We start from the raw sequence: 25,428 nt of genomic DNA on the forward strand, positions 1-25,428 counted from the left end.
TCCGATGAACTTTTTTAGAAAAAGGACGAGACGTTCTTTGACATACCCCTGGTTCATCAACTTTCTGCTCAGACACTGGTGACGTTTTACAAAGTCTGAATAGGAGCTGCAAGCTCTTGAATACCTAATAAGTTGGGAAATGTATATTCCATATGCAGGTGAAGTTGGTATATTACTACTAAGGTGGGGGAAATTGATAATTTCAAAATTAAAATCGTCTCGTTTGTCATAGATTCTGGTACTGAGATGACTGTGTATGTCAAATTCGAGGTATAAGTCTAAAAATGAGGCTGAGGAAGCCGTGTCTGTGGTCTCTTTAATTTCTAGTTCTGGTGGGTATATTAATGGAATCCAATCAGAAAAGTTCGGATTGTTAATGGAAAGAACATCATCAATATATCTGAAAGTGAAATTAAATAACCTGGCTTCTTTGATCTTCTTGTTTTTGACAAGTGTCTGAAGGAACTCCGATTCATATGAAAATAAGAAGAGGTCAGCAAGGAGAGGCGCACAGTTCGTTCCCATAGGAATGCCGACAATTTGTTTAAAAAGTCTACCTCCAAATTCAACAAATATGTTGTCAATAAGAAACTCCAGCATACTGATCACTTGTTCCTCTGTGTAGTATGTTTTACCCTTTTGTTCCTTATTAACAAAATATGCCTTATGGTATCCCAAAGTGATAAATTTATAGCGTATGCTACCATTTTTATGATGAAAAGCATTGTGGATTATTTCTTTTAGACGGTTTTTCAATTTCACATGGGGAATGGTTGTATACAAGGTTGAAAAATCAAAAGTTTTAATAGAACTAATTTCAGAAAAAGACCGAGATTTAAAATTATCAAGAAGTTCTTTAGAGTTTTTCAGAATCCACATATGGTTAATACCACTACGAGAGTAAACAGTTTCACAGTATATCTGAAGACCCTCTTTAACTGCGGACAGAATTTTAGTCAGTCTAATGGACAATTCTTTAGTAGAACAAGCAGATGAGCCGGCAATGTACCGTTGTTTGTACGGAATTTTGTGAAGTTTAGGTATCCAATACAAACAAGGTAAGTCTTCCGATTTGTCGTTCAATGCAATGTTCATAGAAGCCATGAAGGACTTATGATTCGCCAAAATCTCATCCTTGTCAAATGATATGTTTTTGTATGTGGGATTACCTGAGTGTTCATTTATTCCTAATTCTTTTATAAGACACTCGTAGTAATACGATTTACATACAAAGACAATATTATTTGAAGCTTTGTCCGCAGGAACAACAACATACTTATCTAGAAGAGATGATAGACATTGCACAGCCTCTTTGTCACTGAAAATGGACTTAGGTCGATCATTCACACAGTTTTTCAACTTATGAATGCGACGTTTTATCAGAGACCTGATTGTTTTGACCCATTCTGACAAAGTGTCCAGTTGAACTTCTTCTCGCTTAGCCCATGCTCTGGCGTAGTTCTCAATGGAATCCATAATTATTTTGAAGTTATGGTTCCAATTGATGTGTTGGGGTTCTCTAAACTTAGGACCACGAGAAATCACCTTTCGGAGATTATCATGTTGAATTATGTAAACAAAAGCAATTTCATATTTGTATATTCCTTTGAAGGATTCTTACAAAATGCTTTACATACAAAATCATATATACATATATTTTTTATCGGCATATATGTTTATTTGTTCATGTAGATAAATGCTACGAATGCATTCCACTGTTCAAGAGTCATACATCGAAATCGACAGTTCTTCAAATCATGAACAAATAACTAAATAATCTCGAAAAGGATTGAAGTATCAATTCCGAAAAAATTATCATCGGCTATATAAAATGGTGCATTTAAAAAACGCGTCGAACGCATGAAATTTATTACGTATTGTTTTCATTTTATAGCACTGGTTTTATATGTCTGGTGGTGGACTATTAGTCCCCGAGGCTATCAACAGCTGAGAAGTCAGTACTTCGGTACTGACATGTTTTATAACAAACCTTTCGAAAATTAATTAGTTAATAAATATTGGTTTTCCCGTTTGAATGGTTTTACAGTAATAATTTTGGGTCTCTTTATAGCTTGCTGTTCGGTGTTAGCCAAGGCTCCGTGTTGAAGGCCGTATATTGACCTATAATGGTTTATTTTTTTAAATTGTCATTTGGATGGAGAGTTGTCTCATTGTCACTCACACTCACATCTTCCTATATCTATTGAATTTATTAGATACTATGGTTTCAATGTCCTCAGTTCCTCAACTGTGTGGCTCTGATATGTTCGTCTTTTAACGTTCCTTATAAAGATGAATCCCGAAAAAAGCACTTCGGAGCACGACATTTCTAACGTGCTGTTTTCATTTTTGAAATAAATTCGAGCATATAACCTCGACAAGGCTCAATCTTAATCAGGGTGTCTTTTAATTTCCAGGGCAAATATCGTGGAGTGTGCTAATACCAGACATTATAATTTTAGACGGGAATAGCATTCTATGTATTGTTATAAACCTAAAGCAACGATACATGCTTTACAATAACGTTTTAGTTAGTATCGTTATCTTAACGCGGATATTTTTTATTTCTGCTTGATTCACATAACATTGATTGAACATAGTTGTAAATACAACGATAATTTTATCATTGCACAATGTTATGCTTTCAAACAGCCAATCAGGAACTGTTTTTGTTGAGCTAAAAGGTTAAAGGTGTTTTAAGGTTATCTTGAATCCATGTTACTGTGACTCATTCCTATTTACGTTGTCGTAATGTAGGAGAGACATTTATAGAAAATAGGTCTCCTGATAAAAGGTTCACTATCATTTAAATTTTTTAATGCGTTTTATAACACATCAAATGTGAAATACTTTCTCAGTTGATGATCACATTTGCTATCATAGTCATGGAGGAGGAAAACACTTCAGAGAATTGTACAGTTCATGAACCACAGATGTATATATGAAAATAAACATTGAATGTAAAAGTTGGAATTATTATTTATTTCTAGGCGATAAAAATTAACCATTTCAAGAAACACGTCCGACGAAATAATAGCAGTGTATTATGTTTGCAAGTGTTTTTTGTCGAAAGGTTGTGGAAATTTGTCAACCATTATATATATTGCACAACTGAAGATTACAATATAAGAACTATGTGAAAACAATGGTTTTGTCCATTACCCTGATATATTGATACAAGTTTTTTTGCTTGTCTAAATTCGATGACCGCGTATAAAAGCTGTAACTTTTAACAAATCACTCAAGGATCAGAATTCTAAATCTATTATTTAATATGAGACGAACATTATCCTTAAAAGTAAAATAAAAAAGTACCGAAATCCAAGGTAAATTCGAAATGGAAATTCCACAATAAACAAAAGCTCAACGGTTATTTCTTGCATCAGAAGTTAATAGTTAAAGTTTGTAAATTGCATTATTTTATCATAGGATTTGTAGTATTTAAACGTAAAAACAGTATCAAGTGCAGCTAAGTTTAAAACGACGTTTTGAATCTAATATGTAAATACAACGATGTGATGAATCTTACATATAAAGCAATGATGTCTTAAATCTAAAATATTAAAAATGCATAGCGAAAATTCTTTATTTGAATAACATTTCAAGCACCAAAAGTGTTAATACCACGTGTAATTGATGGCGTAAAATGATTTTCTTGTGTTAAATTGTCTGTCTCTTTGTAATTTTATTTTGTTCTGCCACCATGTTGCTCGTAATTATGACACTCAAGTGTGCTTTATATGTTAGATATCAATATATAGGATTAATATTATGATAAATATTGTCTAGTGCAATCATCTGACAGATAATGTACTTTAGGGTGACAAATATAGTTGATGTCAATAGAAGTAATTTCTTTTGGATTTATATATTTTATCAAAAACGTGGTTTCTATTAAGCACTATGCCTAAAGTTCGTGTGCTGGGCAGGAATAATTACAACACCTCTTAGTTCAATGCAACTTAGGTTAATCAAAATGAAAATATTAAACGATATTCAATTTTTTGCGTCCAAAATCTTTCCTTCTTTTTCTCCGATCCTCAGCATGAAATCTTCAACCCAAAAATTGAAAGCACAGTTTGTACATGAATAATCACGAATACTGCAATTACAAAAGATCAAAGTTGCCTGTGAGAGTTTTGACCTTATTTATACTGTTGTGTTATCTATGATGTGTTTTGTATATACTGTTGTGTTACTAGTATCTATGATGTGTTTTATATACTGCTGTGCTATCGTTTATGTTTTTGGTTTACTTTTGATAGTGTTTTGGTCCTTTTGTTTTGCTATGGTGTTTTCATGTGTTTTTTTTCACCTTATCAGTTTAAATGTCCCTTTGTCTCTTTCAGTTAATGGTGCGAGAAGAAAAGGTCTTCGAACTGATAATTCTTTCATTTATAAAATGTATACACTTATACTTACACATTTAAGCAAAAACTATTCAAGGACTACATTTATTTAAAAATGCAAGCTTAGTTTTTCAGGGCGCTAATTTTATTTTTGGTTTAGATGATAGCTGATTTAGCAAAATCTTTCGAATATTTCGAATCTGTCGACTTTAGATTTGTACATTAGAACGAGAAATATTGATAGCACATCGTAAAATTTGTGACAATATAGGCTAATCATAAAATATTATACGAAACCATTCAGACGGATTTTTTATTCATATTATTCTTATAAATAGAACGAAATATTGGTTAATGATGAATGAAACCAAAGTATTACTCATGAAAACTGAATATTGAGTTCAAAAGAGCAAACTCTATATTGCCAAAACTGTCAACGAATATTAATATGTATGTTAAATGTGGATAACAATAAAAAAGAATATCTTCTGGAACAAGTATAGTTTTAGTACATTTATTACGTCAGATCGTTTCTGTGTAACGATTCGTTTTTCACTTTATAGGATATTTGAAGATAGTATGTAAATGTCAACATCAATATACGTAAAATAAGACAACGATACTTTTTTTTCTCGTTCTACTATTTTAGGAATCATAAATTACGAATAATAAAACGAAATTGAAAATAAAATGTATATAATCATGTCTGTTAGAAGATCATCATTGCTAAAAGTCGTGTTCTATACTGCAAAATAGAACAAAGTTAATGTGCAGACATATAAACTAGCGTTATGGTACGTTCTGTACTAACCGAATGTGTTTGGTGTTAAACGCTTTAGAGATTAAATCTAAAATGAAATGTGAGAAATTGAAATGTGGGAAGCAACAAAAACCAATGTGGTTCCACTAAGTGAAATTACAAATGACATTTCTCTAAATTTACTCTAACTTTATCATAATTTTAATGTCTCATTTGAAACCAGCAATATATGACTGGCAATTAGAAAAATTAAATTCGTCATCATCATTAATTATCAAGAAACTGAATGAAACTAAGGTTAAACTATATTATTTGAAATAAATTCACGACGAATCGTCTGTGTTAGGGCGCACAATTTCAAGCAATTAACTGTAGAATGCATATCGTGCAGGTTCCCGCTTTACGGCAACACAAATGAACTTTACAAAAAAATGACTCTTATTATACCCCTTCTTGAGGCATCTTGACTTGTACAGTTCAATGACTGGCAGATCAATATAAGTTGTTTTAGAACGATTGAACGGCAGGAAAGACGTATAGTTTTTCACGCTACCATTTTTACCATATGTTCGTAGTTTTCTGTCAACAAATTAACAATAGATCTAATTATCAGATGTTTGTATAATGATTTAGCGTTGAACAAGAAAAAGCTTTAACTGCTTTTGGTTTTAAGTTACTGAATTTATGTCAATCTGTTTGTACTTTTTTCTTAAAAACACGATAGTTACGTTACTACATGGTACAAAATGTATTAAGCGGTTATCGGTAGAATATTATTGGTTCATTAATCTGCAAAAATAATTGTATGATGATATAATAGTGTTAATAATTAACTTAGATTTGGTTGCAATCGTGTACAAGTGGTTATTGTATTGAAAGTGTCGATGCAAATTAAATATAAATACTATTCTACAATTATAACACTTCGTAGTCAGTTCTGTATTTACATGTAACTGAATGAAATTACAACAGATAAGACAAATAATAAAGCATTACAATGAAAACACTTAGCTTTGTTTGTGTATCTTCGACTTCAATGACTGATATTATGAATCAACTAAATAATATAGGGTGGAAATTTTCTCTTGATAGTTATCAAAGTTACCAGGATTATAATTTAGTACGCCAGACGCGCGTTTCGTCTACATATGATTTATCAGTGACGCTCAGTTAAAAAAAAATATAACTCCAAACAAGTACAATGTTGAAGAGCATTGAGGACCCAAACTTCCAAAAAGTTGTGCCAGAGAAACTTCCTCGCTGAGGGGATCATTATTAGGATGTGAACAACAGAAAACTAAACACAAAAATAAAAATCAAATAAACTTTGGATTTAGATATTTGCTGCACTTTGTTTTTTATTCTTTTTTTTTTTCATTTTCCTATGCATGTTTCATAGTAAGTACAATTTGCAACTGATGAAAGTGTTATCTGCACAGTTTCCTACATTAGAATTGTAATCCTGGTATCCATGATGAGTTTTATTGAATTTTGACTAAGTGATACATTGTTTTTGTACTATAGTGGCTTACGATATAAACGGGAAAATACAAAGTATCTTTTACGACTTATTCTATTATCTGTACGTGTTTACAGGTCGTGATGAATTTCTTGGATATAGTTGCCTGGCTTGTAGTTTTCAATAATTCATAAACACAAAATGTATCAAGTCTTTTCTTTGCAATAAAGTGACATAGGCACTCTCTCCCTAGATATGTTAGACTAGTAAGAACAACTTTTAAGAATGTCTGATATTTCAGTTTCTTGTGAAGAATGCAAAATATTCTCTCTTAGTTTTTATCATCTATTTGATTTAGGTTGATCACTGGAAAATATCATTTGCACCTGTTTAAAATTAATATAAAGGGTGAATTTCTTTGTTGAAAAAGCAATTAATTATGATCATTCAAAAATGCTAAATATTCACCAAAAAAGAAGTTATTATTTAAACTCAAAGGATATATATTCTAAACCAGAACTTATAAACCATAATTAAGTATATGCACCTTTTTGAAAACTTATCATTTCTCATCGGCATAAAAACAAGTTCGACAAAAAGACATTGTTTGATAATTGTATTTCGTTTCCTGTGCACGTGCAGAATGTCCTGCAACTCAAAATTAGGGTTATATTATATTATTATTTGATTAACAGAAACGGGTATTTTTTTGTATGATACAGTTATCTTTTTTTTCGATAGCTGGTAATAAACATCAAACAGATGCTGAGAAAGATGTACATACATTTGTGTCACTTAATGTATGGGCTTAATACCAATGGAACAAATTTAATATAAAATAAGAAGATGTGATATAATTACCAATGTGATAGCTTTCATACAGAGAATAAACGACGTAGATGTTAACAAATCGGTAGGTAACCCGGTATCACAACAGAAATGTAAGCATTGGTTAATTCAGAATTAATTTGACAGTGTCCTGTAAATACTTATAGTCCTGATTGTTTTGTTTTTATTACGATATTATGTTTTCGTGCAACAAAACATGGGTTTTGTAGGAAGTGAAGAAGGTTTTGCAATTAATAACGTTGTTAGCATACAATTCTAAAATAGGTTGACAAACAAATAAAGTTATTGTTCATTGCATATATAGAAGAGCATTGGTCATTCATTTCATTGTGTTCATTTGTTTTTTGCTGAAAAACTTTCATTTGATTTTTAAGATTAAGAACAGCAAATAGTGTGTTGTTCTTGTCTAGTATTATGAACGATTGCTGCAAAGTGTATATCTTGGTTCTCTCCTTGTACGATTGAAGTAAAATGCATATCTAATTTAAACTATTTAAAATTGCTCTTAGGTGTATATTTTTTCCCTCAATGTACGATTGCTGTAAGATCTATATCGTAAATATTATCGTTTATTCCCACTCAACGAGAGTTGATCACTATGAGTCTTATCGTTAATGTGTTTGAGGATGACAATACCCTTGATTGAATTAAACATGATTGTGACAGTAATCCGGTTCTATAGTCAGTTATAGACTCTTAATACTCATGATTTAGCGAGTAAACATAATGATTAAATGTTCGATATTTCACTTGCTGATAAATCAGAAATTAGCTTACATGTTGCCTGATATAAGGTTGAAACAATTGAAGTGTGTAAGATACTCTTTGTTATTGAAAGCATACTATCTTTAAAACAAAATGTATGATACCGAAAATGTGTAAGTTAATCTCTTCTGTGTAAAGAATTCATGCTTGACATCATAAGTTATAGAGGAAACAGATATACAGTCTCCTTTCTTAATTTAGCATATGAATGGACCTGTGCATTGATCCTTCGTCTTGAAACAAAAATATAACTATTTTGACATAATGCAGAAACTATATTTACATTTGTTAATTTATAGATTATGAATGAATCAAATGTAGCGTTAAATTGTTTTGAGCAAAAATAAATTCATAGGTGGTCTTCCATCTTAATATTCCAGTTATCTTATAAGCAAACACTTAATTTGAAGATGTTTTCGTAAATAAATATCTGCTATTTAATACATGTATCTTCTGTAACCATTGTATTGACAAAGGTTTATCATGAAAAAAAAAATATATACACAAATGACTCGCTCGAAATAATATCGGTTGAAGTCAGAAGGATTATGTGAAATGGCTGCAATCTAGTTTTCTTTGAATAATACGTCATTGATATTTTCATTTTATTACTACCACTGAGTCGATGCCTCTGCTGGTGGACTATTGGTCCCCGAGGGTATCACCAGTCCAGTAGCCAGTACTTCGGTACTGGCATGAAAATACGGATTTTTTGGTGATATTAAAATTTGCTGTTACAAAATTTTAGAAATTATTATAAATTAAGGAATGTATCTCCCTCATGCAAAGCTCTGATTCCTTTCACGGATTTGGCTTTACTTTTTGGACCTTTTGGATTATAGCTTTTCATCTTTTATATAAGCTTTGGATTTAAATATTTCGGCCACGAGCATCACTGAAGAGACATGTATTGTCGAAATGCGCATCTGGTGCAAGAAAATTGGTACAGTTAATTTTATTAATGTTAATAATGATAATGATAAAAAAGTATTAAAATCCGAGCTTCAATGTTAATTTAAATCAATCAATATAATCTGATTAAATCAAACGTAATTTATCAACAGAATGGTGTTTAGGAAGGAAATTGTGAGTTAATAATTTTGACTATTATCATTACCCAAATGGAATTCTATTTGTTTTTACTTATATCACTTAAAGAATGAAATTATGCATAATTGTGATATTTCCTAATAAAAGTATTTCGATATAACAAATCAATGTGTGCTGTATAAAATATAAGTACATTTCATTAAATATTGTTCTTTGTGAAAATTGAAGTAGTTATCAAAGGTACCAGGATTATAATTTAGTACGCCAGACACACGTTTCGTCTACATAAGACTTATCAGTGACGATCATATCAAAATATTTATACAGCCAAACTAGTACAGAGTTGAAGAACATTGAGGATCCAAACATGGGTTTATAGTTACCTAAACGGTCCACCTGAATGACAGTAGTTTATAATTCATTTACATTACTAAAAGTTGGTGAAAAATCAAACCTACATAAAAGGTAAATTTGACAATATTTGGTATCCAGCAGCCAAAATGTTGATACAATACATCACAACTGAATACGAATTGAGACAAACAATCAAATACAAAGTATGCAACTAAAATAAGTTGTAGTAAATTGTAAATTTATCAAAGACGCCTACAAAAATGTTCTTCTAGTATATAGTATATTAATAAAAAAAAGGCGAAGTATACCAAAGGGACATTTAAACTCACTAGTTGAAAATAGACTGACAGCCTCATGTCTATAAAAGTAAAGGTCAAACAGACAAACATGAGTCAGTACAAAAAGAGGTAACGTTAAAAACCAAAGACATCGATACAAACCTTCTTTTTTGGTTGATAGTACATACAGTATATAGCCTTCTCGATAATGGAAAACTTAGTAAAACTTGAATTCATGAGAAAACAAAATGGAAACAACATTTTATAAAAAAAAAAAAAAAATTGGTGTCTTATTTGCTCATCAGAACTAAGGAATGCTTAGAGTAAAAAAAAACGCGATGTTTTCCATCGGCAATCACTAAAAAAATATAATTTTTAGCTTATTAAAGCGACAACAAAACCCATAATGGTAAACGAAAAAAAAAACGCTGTTAATTCTGTCCATGGATATATATCATTTATATGTCGTGACATTTCTTGGCATTGCCAGAGGAAATAATGCTGAAATGTGATATTATATTTTAACTAAAGACAATTTTGAAGTATATTAACAATCATCCATATATATTATTGAAATGATTAATCCATGCATTTTACTTAATTATTTTGCCTAAGTTTACATTTCCAATGACAAAAAACACTTATTAAGTTCAACAACTCTCAAAAATAACGAAATTTAATTTAATATTTAGAATTGACGTAATTTATATAAAATTACATATTGTTACGCAATATAAAGGCATTACAATATTTGATTTTAGAGCACATCTTGTATTTCATTTATTAACTATTGCTATCCATGCCAAGGTTATTTGATAACGACAAACGAACGATTTTTTGTTCAAATATATGAAATCATTACTTTGGTGATGATATGAGGGATATATGGATCCGCACAATACAAAGCTAATTAAGCCAGTGTAATCAAGCATTCTCTAACTGTGAAATGATATTTATAAAAAGTGTTAAATATAGTCCTCTGAGACAGAAATCTATAGGATACTTTATTATTGTACATTCCGATTTACAAGAAAATGGATAAAACCGTTTTGTAGAATCGATTGAAGCATCTTGTTAATACTCATATTTCGGACTTTTTTCATATAATGATATTAATAATTTCCTTATCTTAATTTCAGTAGTTGATTTTGCGTTTGCTTGTTTGTTTTCAATCTTGTGTCTGTCGTTAAGAAGACATTGCGGTGAACTCTGTTAGTCGTATGGGGTCGATAGGTTTCTCAAGTTCCCCCAATAATTCTTTTTATTCGTAATGTTGTTTTCAAAGAAAATGATGATGTTAAGATAATAACTCATAAAAGCTTGTCGAAAATATAAATTTACCGATTTTATACTGAAATAAATGTATCAACATGGTAACCATCTGTTTAAAACGGTCAGCATTGATAATCGATTATCAGAGTAATTAAAGTTTATTCACTAAGAGTACGTTGAATTCGCTAAGGTATCTTCTATTTGACTATTAAACGGTAGCTACGTTTTTCCATTCGGAAGTCTATTTTGTGGCGAAACAAGTGAAACTTATTATTTTTCGTATTCTTACAATCGTCCCCCCCTTTTTAAAAGATAAAATTTTAGTGAAAATTAATAGTTTTCCATCTTTCAGAACTTTTATATCTGGTCGTCACTGGTATGTATTGTGTGGACGAGGCTTGCTTCTGGCGTATTGAATTTTCAACCTGGTGCCTTTTGTTAGCTATTGTTCATGTGTTTCTTTTTCTAATATGTTCTCCTATTTATTTGTATTGTAGTCCTGTAAAGTTATTTTGTCATTTTAATGTTATATTTAACATTGCCATTAAGGCGGGAGGTTTGGCATGCCACAAAACCAGGTTCAACCCACTATACATTTTTTTTTTAAATATCCACCATATTTTTTTTGGAAAAAATATCCTGTACCAAGTCAGGAATATGGCCATTGTTATATTATAGTTAGTTTCTGTGTGTGTTACATTTTAACGTTGTGTCGTTTGTTTTCATTTATATTTGAGTGTGAATTCGCATTACTATAAGACGTGTCACGGTACTTTTCTATACCAAATTCATGTATTTGGTTTTGATGTTATGTTTGTTATTCTCGTCGGGTCTTGTCAAAGCTTAGTCCGTTTCTGTATGTGTTACATTTTAATGTTGTGACGTTGTTCTCCTCTTATATTACATGCGTTTCCCTCAGTTTCAGTTTGTTCCCCCGATTTTGTTTTTTGTTCATCGATTTACGAGTTTTGAACAGCGGTACACTACTGTTGCCTTTATTTATTCAGACTATATTGATGTCATTTCCGATGTATTGATGTCAACTCTGATGATGTTCAAATTTAGTTTTACAAATAAACTCAACGAAGCAAACGTTAGACAACAAATACCAATACAAAAAGTAGTATGATGGCATGAAAGCTTATTAATATCTTTAACAGCAGTTTGAGCATTTTTAAAAAGTAGAAATCTACCACGGTGTTGTCTACTGATTTACATGATAAAAGGAAACGTAGCAATATTACTACTGCCGTCTTATTTCACGAACTGTTGACTTTTGATTCCTTTCGTACTACGATATTGTATTAGTCTAAAAGCATAGCACTTTTCAAAGAATTAATACGACATGTATAGGAAATTACGACCAACATATAATCAATTGGAAAAATATTTCATCTGGAAAATAAATTGTATATATCACAAACGTTTTAGCGGTGTATTACAAGAAATGTGTTACGTGTATAAGTAATGTTATTTTCTCATAACAAATTAAATTACCATAAAAATATGGTAAAAATCAATTCAAGGTTTGATTCTGTTATTAATTAGTTGACAAAGCGTGGTCAAGTAGTAATTTGAAGCTGCAGGGAAATCGACTATGCTCTAATGTGACATTCTAACGTGTATTTAAGACAGATTGTTCCTGTAACTTCATAGATTTTGTTGAATTATATGTATTTGGTCGACAAGGTCATATTGTATTCTCATTTGAAACGTCAAGTATACAATATGGTCATACAAATAAAATCTGACTAGCAACAATAATTAGATAAGCAAAAAGCCAAAATACAGTTTTGTGTTTTGTGGGTTTTTTTGTTCTTTTTGTTGGAGGGTGATATTCTGATAGGTATGTATTTTGGCGCTCCTTTTTAACTCAATAACTTAAATTATTGACTATTTTTTATTGAAAAATTTGCACACCCAATGATCTAATATTGAATGTATTTAGGGCCAACAGCTAATAATTATACTGTATAAGAAACACAAATATACATACCAGTACAAAAACAAGTCTGCTATAGAAGGTGTACCTTTTGTACCCATATGAATACCAACAACCGATCAATTAACTGTATTTTGAAAACTTTTAATTCGCATCTTTTAATCTTATTTCTATTGTGTAATTAATTTATTTGTTAACTTCTTCAATTGTTATCTTTATTTTAAATTGCTCTTTGTGACCAACGTACATAGCATGTATTACGTTTATGGTATCCTCTTGTTCACATAGAAGTGTTAGAGGTCAATAAAGTTGTTACAAATGGAATAGCATTGGATATCTAAAATTGAATAAGTGTATTGTAGAAAATCTGAAAGTCATATTGTCAACAAAATATTATGGGCCATTAAAATTTACCATCAAAACATAAGAAGATTTTTTTTCAACAGCAAAAAATTATTTAATTTTGGCAAAACGTTTTACCTGTTTAACTTTTTTACTTGATGAAATCATTAAGAGAATGGTGAATTATTTTGAATGAACTGTAATATGGGGGAATAAAACACTTACAATCACTAAGTATCATCAAATAGGTTGTTTTAAATATAAATAAAGAATTAAACTTTTATAACAAAACCATTGCAGTGTCAGATTTACTACAAACAAACACCTGTCAAAACGTCTGTCAATAGAATGCAATGAAAACAATAGCAATTCACACGTTAGACATTAAAGCAAAGCAGATGATCTTCTTCACTGGTGTACATAAAGGCAATAGTAGTATATCGCTGTTCAATTGAGAGAAATAACATATTGTCTATTCTGAATTGTTAGTAAAAATATCAAATAGGTTTGGACTTTTCTTCTCATTTGTGGCACTCTGTACATTTTACAAGACGAAATACAGCCCTTTATTCTTACACTCCATTTTCAAATGTCTGGTGTTCGTATAATAAAATTGAGAATGGAAATGGGGAACAACAACCCGACCATAGAAAAACCAGCAGCAGAAGGTACCCAACAGGTCTTCAATATAGCGAGAAATTCCCGCACCTGGAGGCGTCATTCAGCTGGTACATAAACAAATATATACTAGTTCAGTGATTATGAACGGCATACTAATTTCCAAATTGTACACAAGAAACTGAAATTAAAATGATACAAGACTAACAAAGGCCAGACCATGAAAGCAAGTAGCTGCGCCATTCAATGTTTATTTGCTATTGTTCTTGTTGTTTTAATTATGAATAACAATCCATTTACGAAAATGAAGGTACCAAGTAGCATTTAAGGGTTGCCTAAATTAAAATCCATAGAATCTTTTAATAATTTGAATAAATGAATGGCACAAGATTGAGAAACTTTAAAATTCATAAAAAGTCCAGTGTTGCTGGTGTTAGCAGTTCCTGGTATAGTCGTTGTGCTCGTGGCATTACAAACTTCGGTTATATGTCAAATTTGGGGGGCAAAAAAGATTTGCTTCCTGGTGATGTGTTCTCTATCACAAATGTGTTTCTTTGCGTGTAATGGATCGCATTTTATTGCCTCAAACAAACCACTACCTGAAGGTATATACCATGTTAATATGTTTTCCTATCCTGATTTTGCAAAATATATTTAAAAAATACGACGGTTTTAACTACTACTGAAATTATACTACCCAAGATGGTTTATATTAAATATGACGACCTTTTCCTAACGTTTTTATCGTCAACGTGTCGTTTTCGTCTTATTGTGGAGTACATCTTCTTTTGTCACACATAAGAGAGTTAAATAGATGAATATAAACTGTTTTTTGAAGTGTCAGTTCTTTGTATAGTTGTACACTCATGAAAGGCCTTTGGTATTGGTTTACCTTATTTTTGTTATTGTGTTGGTAATAGTTCATTAAAATAAAAAAAACTATATAATTTGACAACAAAAGGTGATGTTTCTTAACTGTCATATACTTCCAATCGAAATTCCTTGCGAAAATAAAAAAAATATATATAAACTCAGACCACCACTCACGAATTCCTGGCGGGGGAAAATCAAAATAAATTAGTTAAAAAAAACAAATTTTTCGGAGTAAGATTTTCAACTTCTATACCGTCAGCAAAAAATACTGTCTACGAAATTACATAAATAAAAAAAAGTTAAAAACCATTGCTATGCCCGAGGGGGAAATTAAACAAAAATGATAAACTATCTATGTGTGTTTCGTTCGAAATTAAAATCTTACATGGAATATAACTCAATATAGATACTATAATCAGTTATTCATGGGGTTTATCTCGATTTAAAGGTGATCATTTTAATAAAAATGGACAAAAAGAGAAAGCGATCAATCGGTAAAGCGCTGAAAGTTGTTTTTATTAACTGATAGCATGTTTAATATCATATCATCTATTTGGGTTTTTGAAATACATTGTCATTGTAATTCTACTGATCGATATATAAGCGACTAAGTGCCTAAAACTGAAAATAAGTTTGTTCTTATCACGTATTGACGATATATGTGGCTTTCCCGACACCGGAATCCTCTCTGATAATTTACATATGTATTGGTGTCTTTTTGTTCAAGAAGATTTTTTATGAACTCCGGTCACTAAATGAGTTATTTATCAGAAGTGTTAACGATACCAAAATACTGCAATTTTGATTTTATTGAAAGCCGATTCCGACTGAATTTACCTCCAATATGTCTGAATATATTGATTAAATATCGGTATACTTCCAATATGTTATTGTTATCATTAAAATTCATCAGTTGTTCTAGAGTGGTATGTTCAACTGTATTGTATATAAGCTTGACCTTCGTAAACCGTATATTTTTACGGTCACAATCGTCCATTTGCCAATTACCGATTTGATTCTGTTTTTCAAAAAACTAATTACGTTCCTTTGTCAATCGTAGAGTGGTTCCATACTGGACAAAATTGGCTTTTGCATATGCAAAGTATGATCAATTGAAAGTGATGTATCGGCGGTTTAACTAATTTTTCATAAAAGATAATTCTGATGTCAAAAAGTATTTGGATGAACAACAAATTAATGTAATTAAAGAATTTGAAAACGTGAAAGATTTTTCACATCTTGCACAGATAAATTTGCTCGTTCTGCTAGCTCTCCATTATAATTGAAAATCATTGTCCTCATAAGGGAGACAATCGAAAGAGGGGTCTTTAATTACAGGGTCAAATACGGAAATTGGCAAATACCATATCAATATTACCTAGCGACGCGTATTTTATAAATGTGTTGACTACTATTATAAATATTGAATGTCATGATGTAAACTTATTGTGAAATATACATACCAAATTTATTTTTGTATGTAAAAATACATTGATTATTGCTGTATCAATGTAAATTAGCAGTAGTGTTACTTATCGCCAATCTAATGTGCAATGAATAGTCTCAATCAGTTTGTAGTTGTGTGCCTGAATGTCATACTGATTTGTATAATGACAATAATTCTATGTCTGTATTCAGATATGTGGGATTACCATAATAAAATTAATCGATTCTCATGATAAGATACCTTTGCACGTCTCATCAAATTTTTTCTTCCTTTGCAAATTACTTTGTTAAAGCAGTTCGTCGATTAATTCTTTTTTGTGTTACATAATTTGTCTTTAATTAGCTTTTAAGATGTGTTTTTTACCACCGATCAAAGACTATTAATGGGCAAAAGAAGAAAGTAAATGATTTGCGGATTATTACACCTGCTTAGAACTAAAAAGTTTATAGTTACTTCCTGGTTCGATTGTTATTTAATTACAGATTATTGCCCTTGTTGTGTTTTGAAATCTTTTCCAGATTAAACAGTAAAAATGACTAAAAGCTTATTACACTATAAAGTAAACTCTAATGTTGCAAAGATGAAAAGATACCATTAACGAATTTCATTTTGTTTAGTATATGCGTTTGTCTGCGTTGAATGTATTCACAATTTTTGTAATTTTTTTGTCTTGTGGACAATTTTTAGTAGTTTTTGACAGGTGCTGACATTTGTATTCTTTTATGAAAGCAAAGTAAGCGATAATATGATTTCTGTGTGGTTTGTTTTTAACAAAGATTTAAATTTCAAATCTGTTTTGTTAGATGGCCATCTTGAAACACAAGTACGAATCATACATGTATTCATGATAAAAGACGGATTCGACTGTTCCATTTAATGTTGCTTTTTATGTTGATGGTCTGAAATGTAGGAAATGTTTTTATCCACACAATTGATTCCAGTGTATCTATATTAACGGTTGTTTTAAATCTTGTGTACATTTACATTTCTGCACACTTATAAATTTTCATCTTTTATAAAGACTTATTAATAAACTTAATCACTTTTATTACAATGACATGAATTATAATAGATGTTCGTCTAGTGATCCAAGTAGGCCGATAACTTGTTTTCATTCACCACCTGACACTAAAATTACAATTTACTTACTTGCAGTGGATAAGTATAGACAAACAAAAACTAACCAAACCCCTTTGTTCCCTCAAAATAATGTTTAATAATACAAAAAACGTGCAAAAGGAGAAGAATCACATCAAGTAGATGAAACATATGACACTAAAAAACATAGAACTTGAACTGGAAAATAACCATCTTATGAAGGCAAAAATAGTATCATATTATGCAATAGTGGTTTCTATCTTCTGCCTTAGAGTTGGCCAAAGAATTGTATTTATTGTTTCAATAATAAATTTATTACATGCTCTTTACTATAACATGTATTCGTAGTCCGTTTGTTTCCCAATAGCTTTTCATGTAAAACATAAATAAACATTCTTGGATACAAAGTCGGAATCATAAACAACAGATTTAATAACCAAGATATTAGGTTTTAATTATTTTTGTGTTTTTCGTTTATTGTCTATCAATAACATGCCATCATCTATAAGATGGTCTTCAAATATTTAGTGCATTTATAATAATTAAATAGAAAGAAATACAATAGATCTTGTTTTATTCCTGATTGTGTACATTCTGAGTAGTTTTTACATATTTTTAATCCTATCAAAGTCTACAGCATGAAAATCGTAACCATGTTTTTTTGTGTTTTGTTTCAAAGTATAGGTTTGATAAACAATAAGGAGATATAAATGAAGTAATGTACTAATATTATTCTTATCATTAAAAACGAATCGGTTCAGAAGCATTTATTGAATCCTGGTTTCTATGATGAGTTTATTTATATGTAAAGAATCACGAAAATTCTATGACAAAAATAAATAGATATAGGAAGATGTGGTGTGAGTGCCAATGAGACAACTCTCCATCCAAATAACAATGTAAAAATTATATAGATAGACAATTCAAAAGGACCGTAGGACAAAACACAACAGACAAATAAAATGTTTGATTTGGTGAACTAGATTACTGTCATGTTAAACATATACTGATAATGCTAACTTGTGCAGTTCCTATGGCATATTTGTCGATTTACTGCTATTAATCTCGTAGCCTAACTATAAACGAAACAAACTAATCATCATTTCATATAACTTTTAACAATGCATTCAGACATTTATCCGACATATTTACTTGAAATAGTAATCTCGATTTTTCAAGATATATTACTGACATTCATTCACCTGAAAGTACTTTTAATACATATAAAAGCTGTCGTCTTAGTTTTAATCTCTTACAAGTTGAAACTCAGTTTACTCCGGCCAGTTGTATTTATATTTACTTTATAAGAGCGATATGCAATTGGAATATTATATTTTCGATTAACAATTATTTCTTTGAAATTCTTATAACCATTTACCTTACGTTTTGTACTCAATCTGTATGAAAGTGTGAGTGCCCTTTTGATACTGCTAAAGTTACTTTGTTCTTCTATTATTTTTTTTTAAATCGGTACACGTTTAATAGAGCGAAAATTCAGATAAAGCATTTACGTTAATACAGCGAAAATATAGAATTTTGTTCTTTTTTTCAAAATAATTGAAAAAAGTAAAAAATAATACTGATATTTCAAATAAAAATATCAAATTGTTATGAAGAAATTTACCGGTCTCTCGTTAAAAATTTCCCTCTGATTTCTGTATTTTTGTTATTTTACTGTTTTCAGAGTCAAGATCTAGACAAAAGTTTAAATCTTTCTCTCTCACGCCTCATTTACTGTGTCAAAACAAATAGATGTTCATCTTGTATGATACAACTAATTGCATTAGGTAAATTTGCGATCTTAAAGAAAAAACGGCAATTCAAACCAAAAGTGTTGGATGAATGCTGACTGATCCTTATATAATATACAGAAATGGTCGGAAATCGGAGGGTTTGTAATATTGTTAATATGAATAAAAAGAAGGGGCAACTGAACAAAAACAATCAGTCTTTCATTTCTCTCAATTTAAAAACAATGCGCTAATATTTGCTACAAATTATTATGATGCAGTATATGAACAAATGGTTCTTGGAACAAATCATGTTTCCCTTTTTAACACAATCCACGGCAAATAACATTTAAGAAATTAAAAGTTGCACAATAAGTGAAAAATGTTTCTTATTTATATTCTAAAGATGCAACGTGTCATTTGAAATTGAAAACAATATTGTTAGTAAAACCTTTCAGATTTCAATATTTTATTATTCTCTGCAAGATTTAAATACACAGAGAGAATACAACAGTACAAAACGGACGCAAATGAAGAAAAATTATGCAGTTCAATTACAGTTGTAAACACACGATATTATTCTTACGAGAACAGGTGTGCGTTTTTACTTAGCATTTGCATCAAATATCACAAAATAACACAAAAGACAAAACGCTAATTACTACTGATTTAAATGCATAGTAGGAAGTTAGAGCAAAGAGAAAAAATGTAATGAACTCCTTGATGTTTTCAAAGTTAACTTCCTACCATATTTGCAGCATGAGAAAGGACAATAAAACCTATTACAGCGAATATCGTTTACTGAGGCAATTTCATTCAGTAATGTAGTCATTGGTTAATGAACAATAACAAACTATCTATCCATTATAGTAAATCTGAAAATATATTTTGGTCTTTACTTAATATAAAGAATATTATGAGTTGAGCACAACTTGTAATGAAGAACTATGTTTGTCTCAAAATTATGTCAATTATAGATGCATAATATTGACTAGTTTCTTCCTGTAGTTATAATAATGAACAGTTCACAATAAAGAAACGCACTCAATATAAGATTTTTGCATATACAAAAGGGGTAAAAATGGAAAAATAATTGCTGAACGTTTAAAAGACAACACATTAACCCTTTTACCAGCAAAACAAAAGAACACGCGAACAAGTTCTGAAGTGAAATATATATATATATATATGATTTAAATAAGATATTCAAATTGTTTCATTTTCAACAGGCATTTTAATTTACTCAGACCTGCAAAAAATGCCTACACCATATTTTATTTTATACACTTATGAATGTTTAATTGGTCAGACTTGCCCTTCCAAAATGAGACTAATGCAATCATCGTAGGAGAAATATTAGCATTTAAATTAAGCTAAAATAAGAAATACCATAGCTCACTTTTGTTCTGTTCAGCATTTTATTCGAACCATTTTGTGTTTTTATATTTTATCCAAATGAAATTATCTATCTTCTACACACCGGTAACGCGAATATTTTTCATGAGTGTTATTCAGTACATCATACAAATATTTCAGAAGACCATAGTTTGCACTTGATAACAAGATAAACAACATATGTTATATGATATTTACCAACATTTTGATACTGTTTTCTCTTTTTCTTCTTTCTTCTTTACTTTTAATGAACATATTGCAGTATTGTTTTCTCTTTCTAATTTCAGACTGTATCAATATCTGTCTCAGTATTGACTTTGGCCGCCATTGCCGTAGAACGATGGTATGCCATCTGCCGTCCATTGTCGTTTAAAAGTACACGAAAGAGGGCAAGGATTATGATCATTGTGATATGGTTGGTTTCAGGTTGTGTGGCACTTCCAGACATTTTATTCATGCAACTGGATAGTTTGGTACCTGATTTTGTGTCTTCATTGTTGATATCGTGTCGTCCAGGATGGGACCAAGACAAACAAACATTTTATCAGGTTGCCTTAATTGTCCTATTGTATTTCTTACCAATGATTTTTATTGGATTTGCCTATATACAGATTGCCTTTGTTCTTTGGAAAGGTGATATACCCGGTGAAAGTAAGATGAGAACAGGTAATATACTTATTTTGTTTACTCAAAGCATATCAAATATGACAGAGTTATAGTGCTGGTTTAAATCTGATATAATTTCGTTTGTTTTTTATATATCTTGCAGAACAACAGATCAATTAAAATATCATGAGATAAAGGAACGGTTTTGTTTAAAACAATAGCATGGGTTTGGTAACACGTTTACAAATATTTAGTTAAATAAAAGGTTGCTGAACTGTTGAATAGACTAGGTAATTTGAAAATGTAAATGTACTCCAAATCTCAGAAATGTATTTGATGTCTTATGGTAGAAAAAGTATATTCTTGAACACTTACACACTAAAAGACGATAAGTATGTATCTCTCTCAGTTAATCCGTATTCATATGAACTTCTATCAGTCAGAACTCTACTTCGTCAAAATTATCTCCCCATTACGCCAGTTCATTTTCACAATCGTAGAAATGGAAGCCATTGTAAGGATGACGCGCTACCAATTTTGTTCTTGGAAACCGATAAATTTATCCACATCGCACCGTTACGATCCTTATATGTCAGTTGTATTTTAACAGAAAAATGCATCAACTAGCTAATGAGCAACAGTTAATAATCTTGTCTGCATTGATTCAACTTAAAACTATTGTCTGATCGGTTGTCAGTTGAATTTTCGAAAGTTCATAAACATTTAAATAAATTTCTAATTAAATATTTCGTGGAAGGCAGACTAGATTTTTTTTAGTATATGAAGACTTTAAACCCTAGTTATTACACACAAAAAATTAGAATTTTTCGAAGATATGCATTTTCATCATCCAACTTGAAAGACTGTCGTCAAGTACTTTCAGTAAAAAAATAGCTATTCGAACACACCTTCTCTATTTTTGTGACTCATTTGATAGGTATTTCACTTGACCCATATATTTCATCTTTTAGTACTGTGAAATTTTTGTGTTATAAAGTCAACCTGTGGCTTTAATATATAAAAATGATAGAATCTGAAACGAGACGATGTATGAAATAATCTTACTTTGTACGATATCAAGACAAAATACCCAACTCAAACACGCCCTTACATTAAAAGGTGCACTCGATTATCTCTTTTCGATACAATTGTTACTCATGTTTTGGAAGTTTTTCTTCAGTCACATAATGGAAAGGCAGACTCGAAAATTACTAAACTAATAGATTGATATGTTTTCCGTCCGTGGTAATTTTTTCAAAGAAATCGGAGGATATTCATTTTCTTCATCCAACATGAAAGATACCCATGTCGTCGACTTGATATCTAATTGTTCTGCTTAACTATGTACTAGATAAATTGAAAACTTATGCAAATGGTGTATTTTTTTAAATAAAACACATCGTTATTGAGAAGAAAATTGCAATTTTGTTTGTTTCTATTAACTTTTAAAAATTTTGTCATTATAGTTAACAATGCAGTATACATTTATCGCCTTCTCTAATAAAGAGCTTCGATTATTTTGTTCTATTTCAACCTGGTTTCCGACTGCTATTACACCTCTTAACTAGAGATGAGGTATGCATAAACTATACCTGTTCAGATAGTAAACGTCAAAGAATGTCAACAATGAAAGTAAAACAAGGGTAAAACATTTAGTTGACTGATTCAATCCACAACTCATTCGTATACAGGTAAAAACGATTATTAACATATTGTTTTAACCTATAATATATATCAAACAGACCTAGACAAATGCAATTGCACGAGTTCGCTTGTATCTACTAATATATAGAGAATAATACATGGCAAAATCCGTATCAGATGCCGTATCATCCCGAAATACCAATATTAGCCAGAGGGCCTTTAGGTCCGAGGGATGATATTGGTCGAGGGTGATACGGCGTGTGATACGGATTTTGCCATGTATTATTCTGTTTATCATATTTTTTTTAAAACCAAATTAAAATCGTACAAAATGCATTTGTGCAGAAACAAACTTCACGAAAATTATGACCAAATAAACAATAAAATTTCTACATCTTATTGTACTATTTTATATAAAAATCGCTCGTCAAGTTACTGGGTAATAATTATGATTAAAAAAATCGATTTTAGATGGAATGATAGGACGGTTGTTTTTTTTAATAGAAATCATTTTTTTCCTTTATCCTGAAAATGCAGCAACTGGACGTCATATTTCAAACGTTGTCGTCATTCTAATTATGACGTCACACCAGGTATGCGATACGGATTTTGCTATGCGATACGGGGTATGCGATTAAGGTTTAGCTATGCGATACGGGGTATGAGATACAGGGTAAGTGATACAGACTGGAAAAAAGAATCTTCATTAGATATACAAAATTACTGTATTTTGTACTAAATATATGATAAATATATATATTATATGGTATGCTTATATCCGGTTATATAACCATCGGCAGTCTTCGCAAATTTACCTCAATGGTTTGATGCGTTTTGTTTTTTGATTTTGCCATGTGATTATGGACTTTCCAAATTGATTTTCCTCTGAGTTCAGTATTTTTGTGATTTTACTTTTTATTAGATAGGGTCTAGACTAAAACAAAACACGAAATGCTGGTAAATATTTTCGAGTTTATGCATCGTAAAATGTTTATTTCAGACTTATCCTTTTATTAGTAAATTCGTTTATGTATGTTATAAGTCGAATATTAACCTTTTTAAAAGTCACATAGGTTAATATGAATTTGAAAGCTAGTTCCCCTTTAAACACGTAAATGCAATAGCTGAATATAACACAAATTCGACTTTGATACAAATGTAGGTTATTAGCAGAAGCATATACATGATAAAGCAATCAACACATATGAGACAAGTATGACACAATGATAAACAACAGAAAAACAACACCCATGGGACAATGTTAATTAATAATAGTTTTGTAATTGTTAGCTTATGACGTAACGTAATTAGAAGCTTCGTTTGCAACAGTGCAATTGTTCTACTCCAATTCGATTATCTTTTTTTAGTAGAAAGACTGAAATACATACATGTACGAGAAAAAAATAAACCTAAAGTGCAAGGTAGATCGATGGTATACCGCCATCTCGGATTGTACAATGACAGTACAAAATCGGTCTAGTTATTTGCCTAAATCTGCAAACTTGAAGAAAGATTTGCATTTCAATAGCTAGACTGTTTTTTTTATATAAAGAAAACTTGTTAACTAATTGTATTAAACAAAATATTTTTACAAATATCAAATTTTTGGGTTCTAAAATCATTTTTATCAAATGAGCCATTTAAGGGGATATAACTCTTTTAGTACAAAATTTATACTGGGCTAAAAGGGATATTTTTTATTTTTACTTGTAGCAAGAAAACAAGTTCGGTGACACCATGTTTTCTTTTTATTTTCTTAAAACATGTTATGAAACCTAAAGGGGAGGGTTGATATCCCGCTTTCATGTTTAACCCCGCCACATTATGTATGCATGTTCCTATTTTCAATAAATTTAACATGGGAATGTTAGTGTAGAGTAAGGAACAATCAAACGTTATGGTCTTGTTGATGAACAATTCTATATAAACAATGACAGTAGGACCTACTGTCAAAGTTCCCTAGGTTCACAATATGTGTTAACTTCTTTAATTAAACAAGACACCTTAAAAAGTATACTTATTTCAAATTACATGGAAGTAATGAATGTTTTATTCATCTAAAGAGAGTTTTGAACTTATCAATTACAATCGTAAAGGAAATCGCTATCAAATTGTGATACCAAATTTATGTGTTTAGCTATTTCTAGAGCGGCACAATTTTTTTAAAGTTAAATAGTTCTACGTTCTATGAGAATCAGTTGACAATTTGGTTTCACTTGAAGATTAACGACAACATCTCATGCACTTTCTTTATTAAGAACACGATTCTATGTACTTTTTCTATTAACGACTTTGTACTATGTCTAATAACGACACAATCCCATGCATTTGTATATAAATCAGAATGCTTCGGGTTTTTAATTTATTAAAAATATATCTATTGTATCCGTTTCACATTCCCTTACCTTTTAAAATATACACTTATTTGTCATGCAAAGAAAAGATTAAAACCATTAGTTTTTTATGCTTGATAATATTAATGTTCGCATCGGAGGTAAAATATATGTCAGATGATTCGTTTTCTATTGTCATGTGATCATTCTTTTGATAGCGATTCATTATACTGTTAGGAACATTTCTGACTTGATTTCATTTGA

The 25,428-nt window shown here is 30.5% G+C and overlaps 1 protein-coding gene across 1 annotated transcript in view; it reads left to right on the top strand.

The window, feature by feature from the left end:
* LOC134693991 (orexin receptor type 2-like) overlaps positions 1-25,428 on the top strand; it is a 52,784-nt gene that overhangs the window by 15,106 nt on the left and 12,250 nt on the right. The window contains exon 2 of the mRNA XM_063554976.1: positions 20,869-21,247. Within this exon, the coding sequence (XP_063411046.1) occupies positions 20,869-21,247 (379 nt within the window). The remainder of the gene's footprint in view (positions 1-20,868; positions 21,248-25,428) is intronic.

The sequence above is a fragment of the Mytilus trossulus genome, chromosome 1 (assembly GCF_036588685.1).
Source record: "Mytilus trossulus isolate FHL-02 chromosome 1, PNRI_Mtr1.1.1.hap1, whole genome shotgun sequence".
Lineage (NCBI taxonomy): Eukaryota > Metazoa > Mollusca > Bivalvia > Mytilida > Mytilidae > Mytilus > Mytilus trossulus.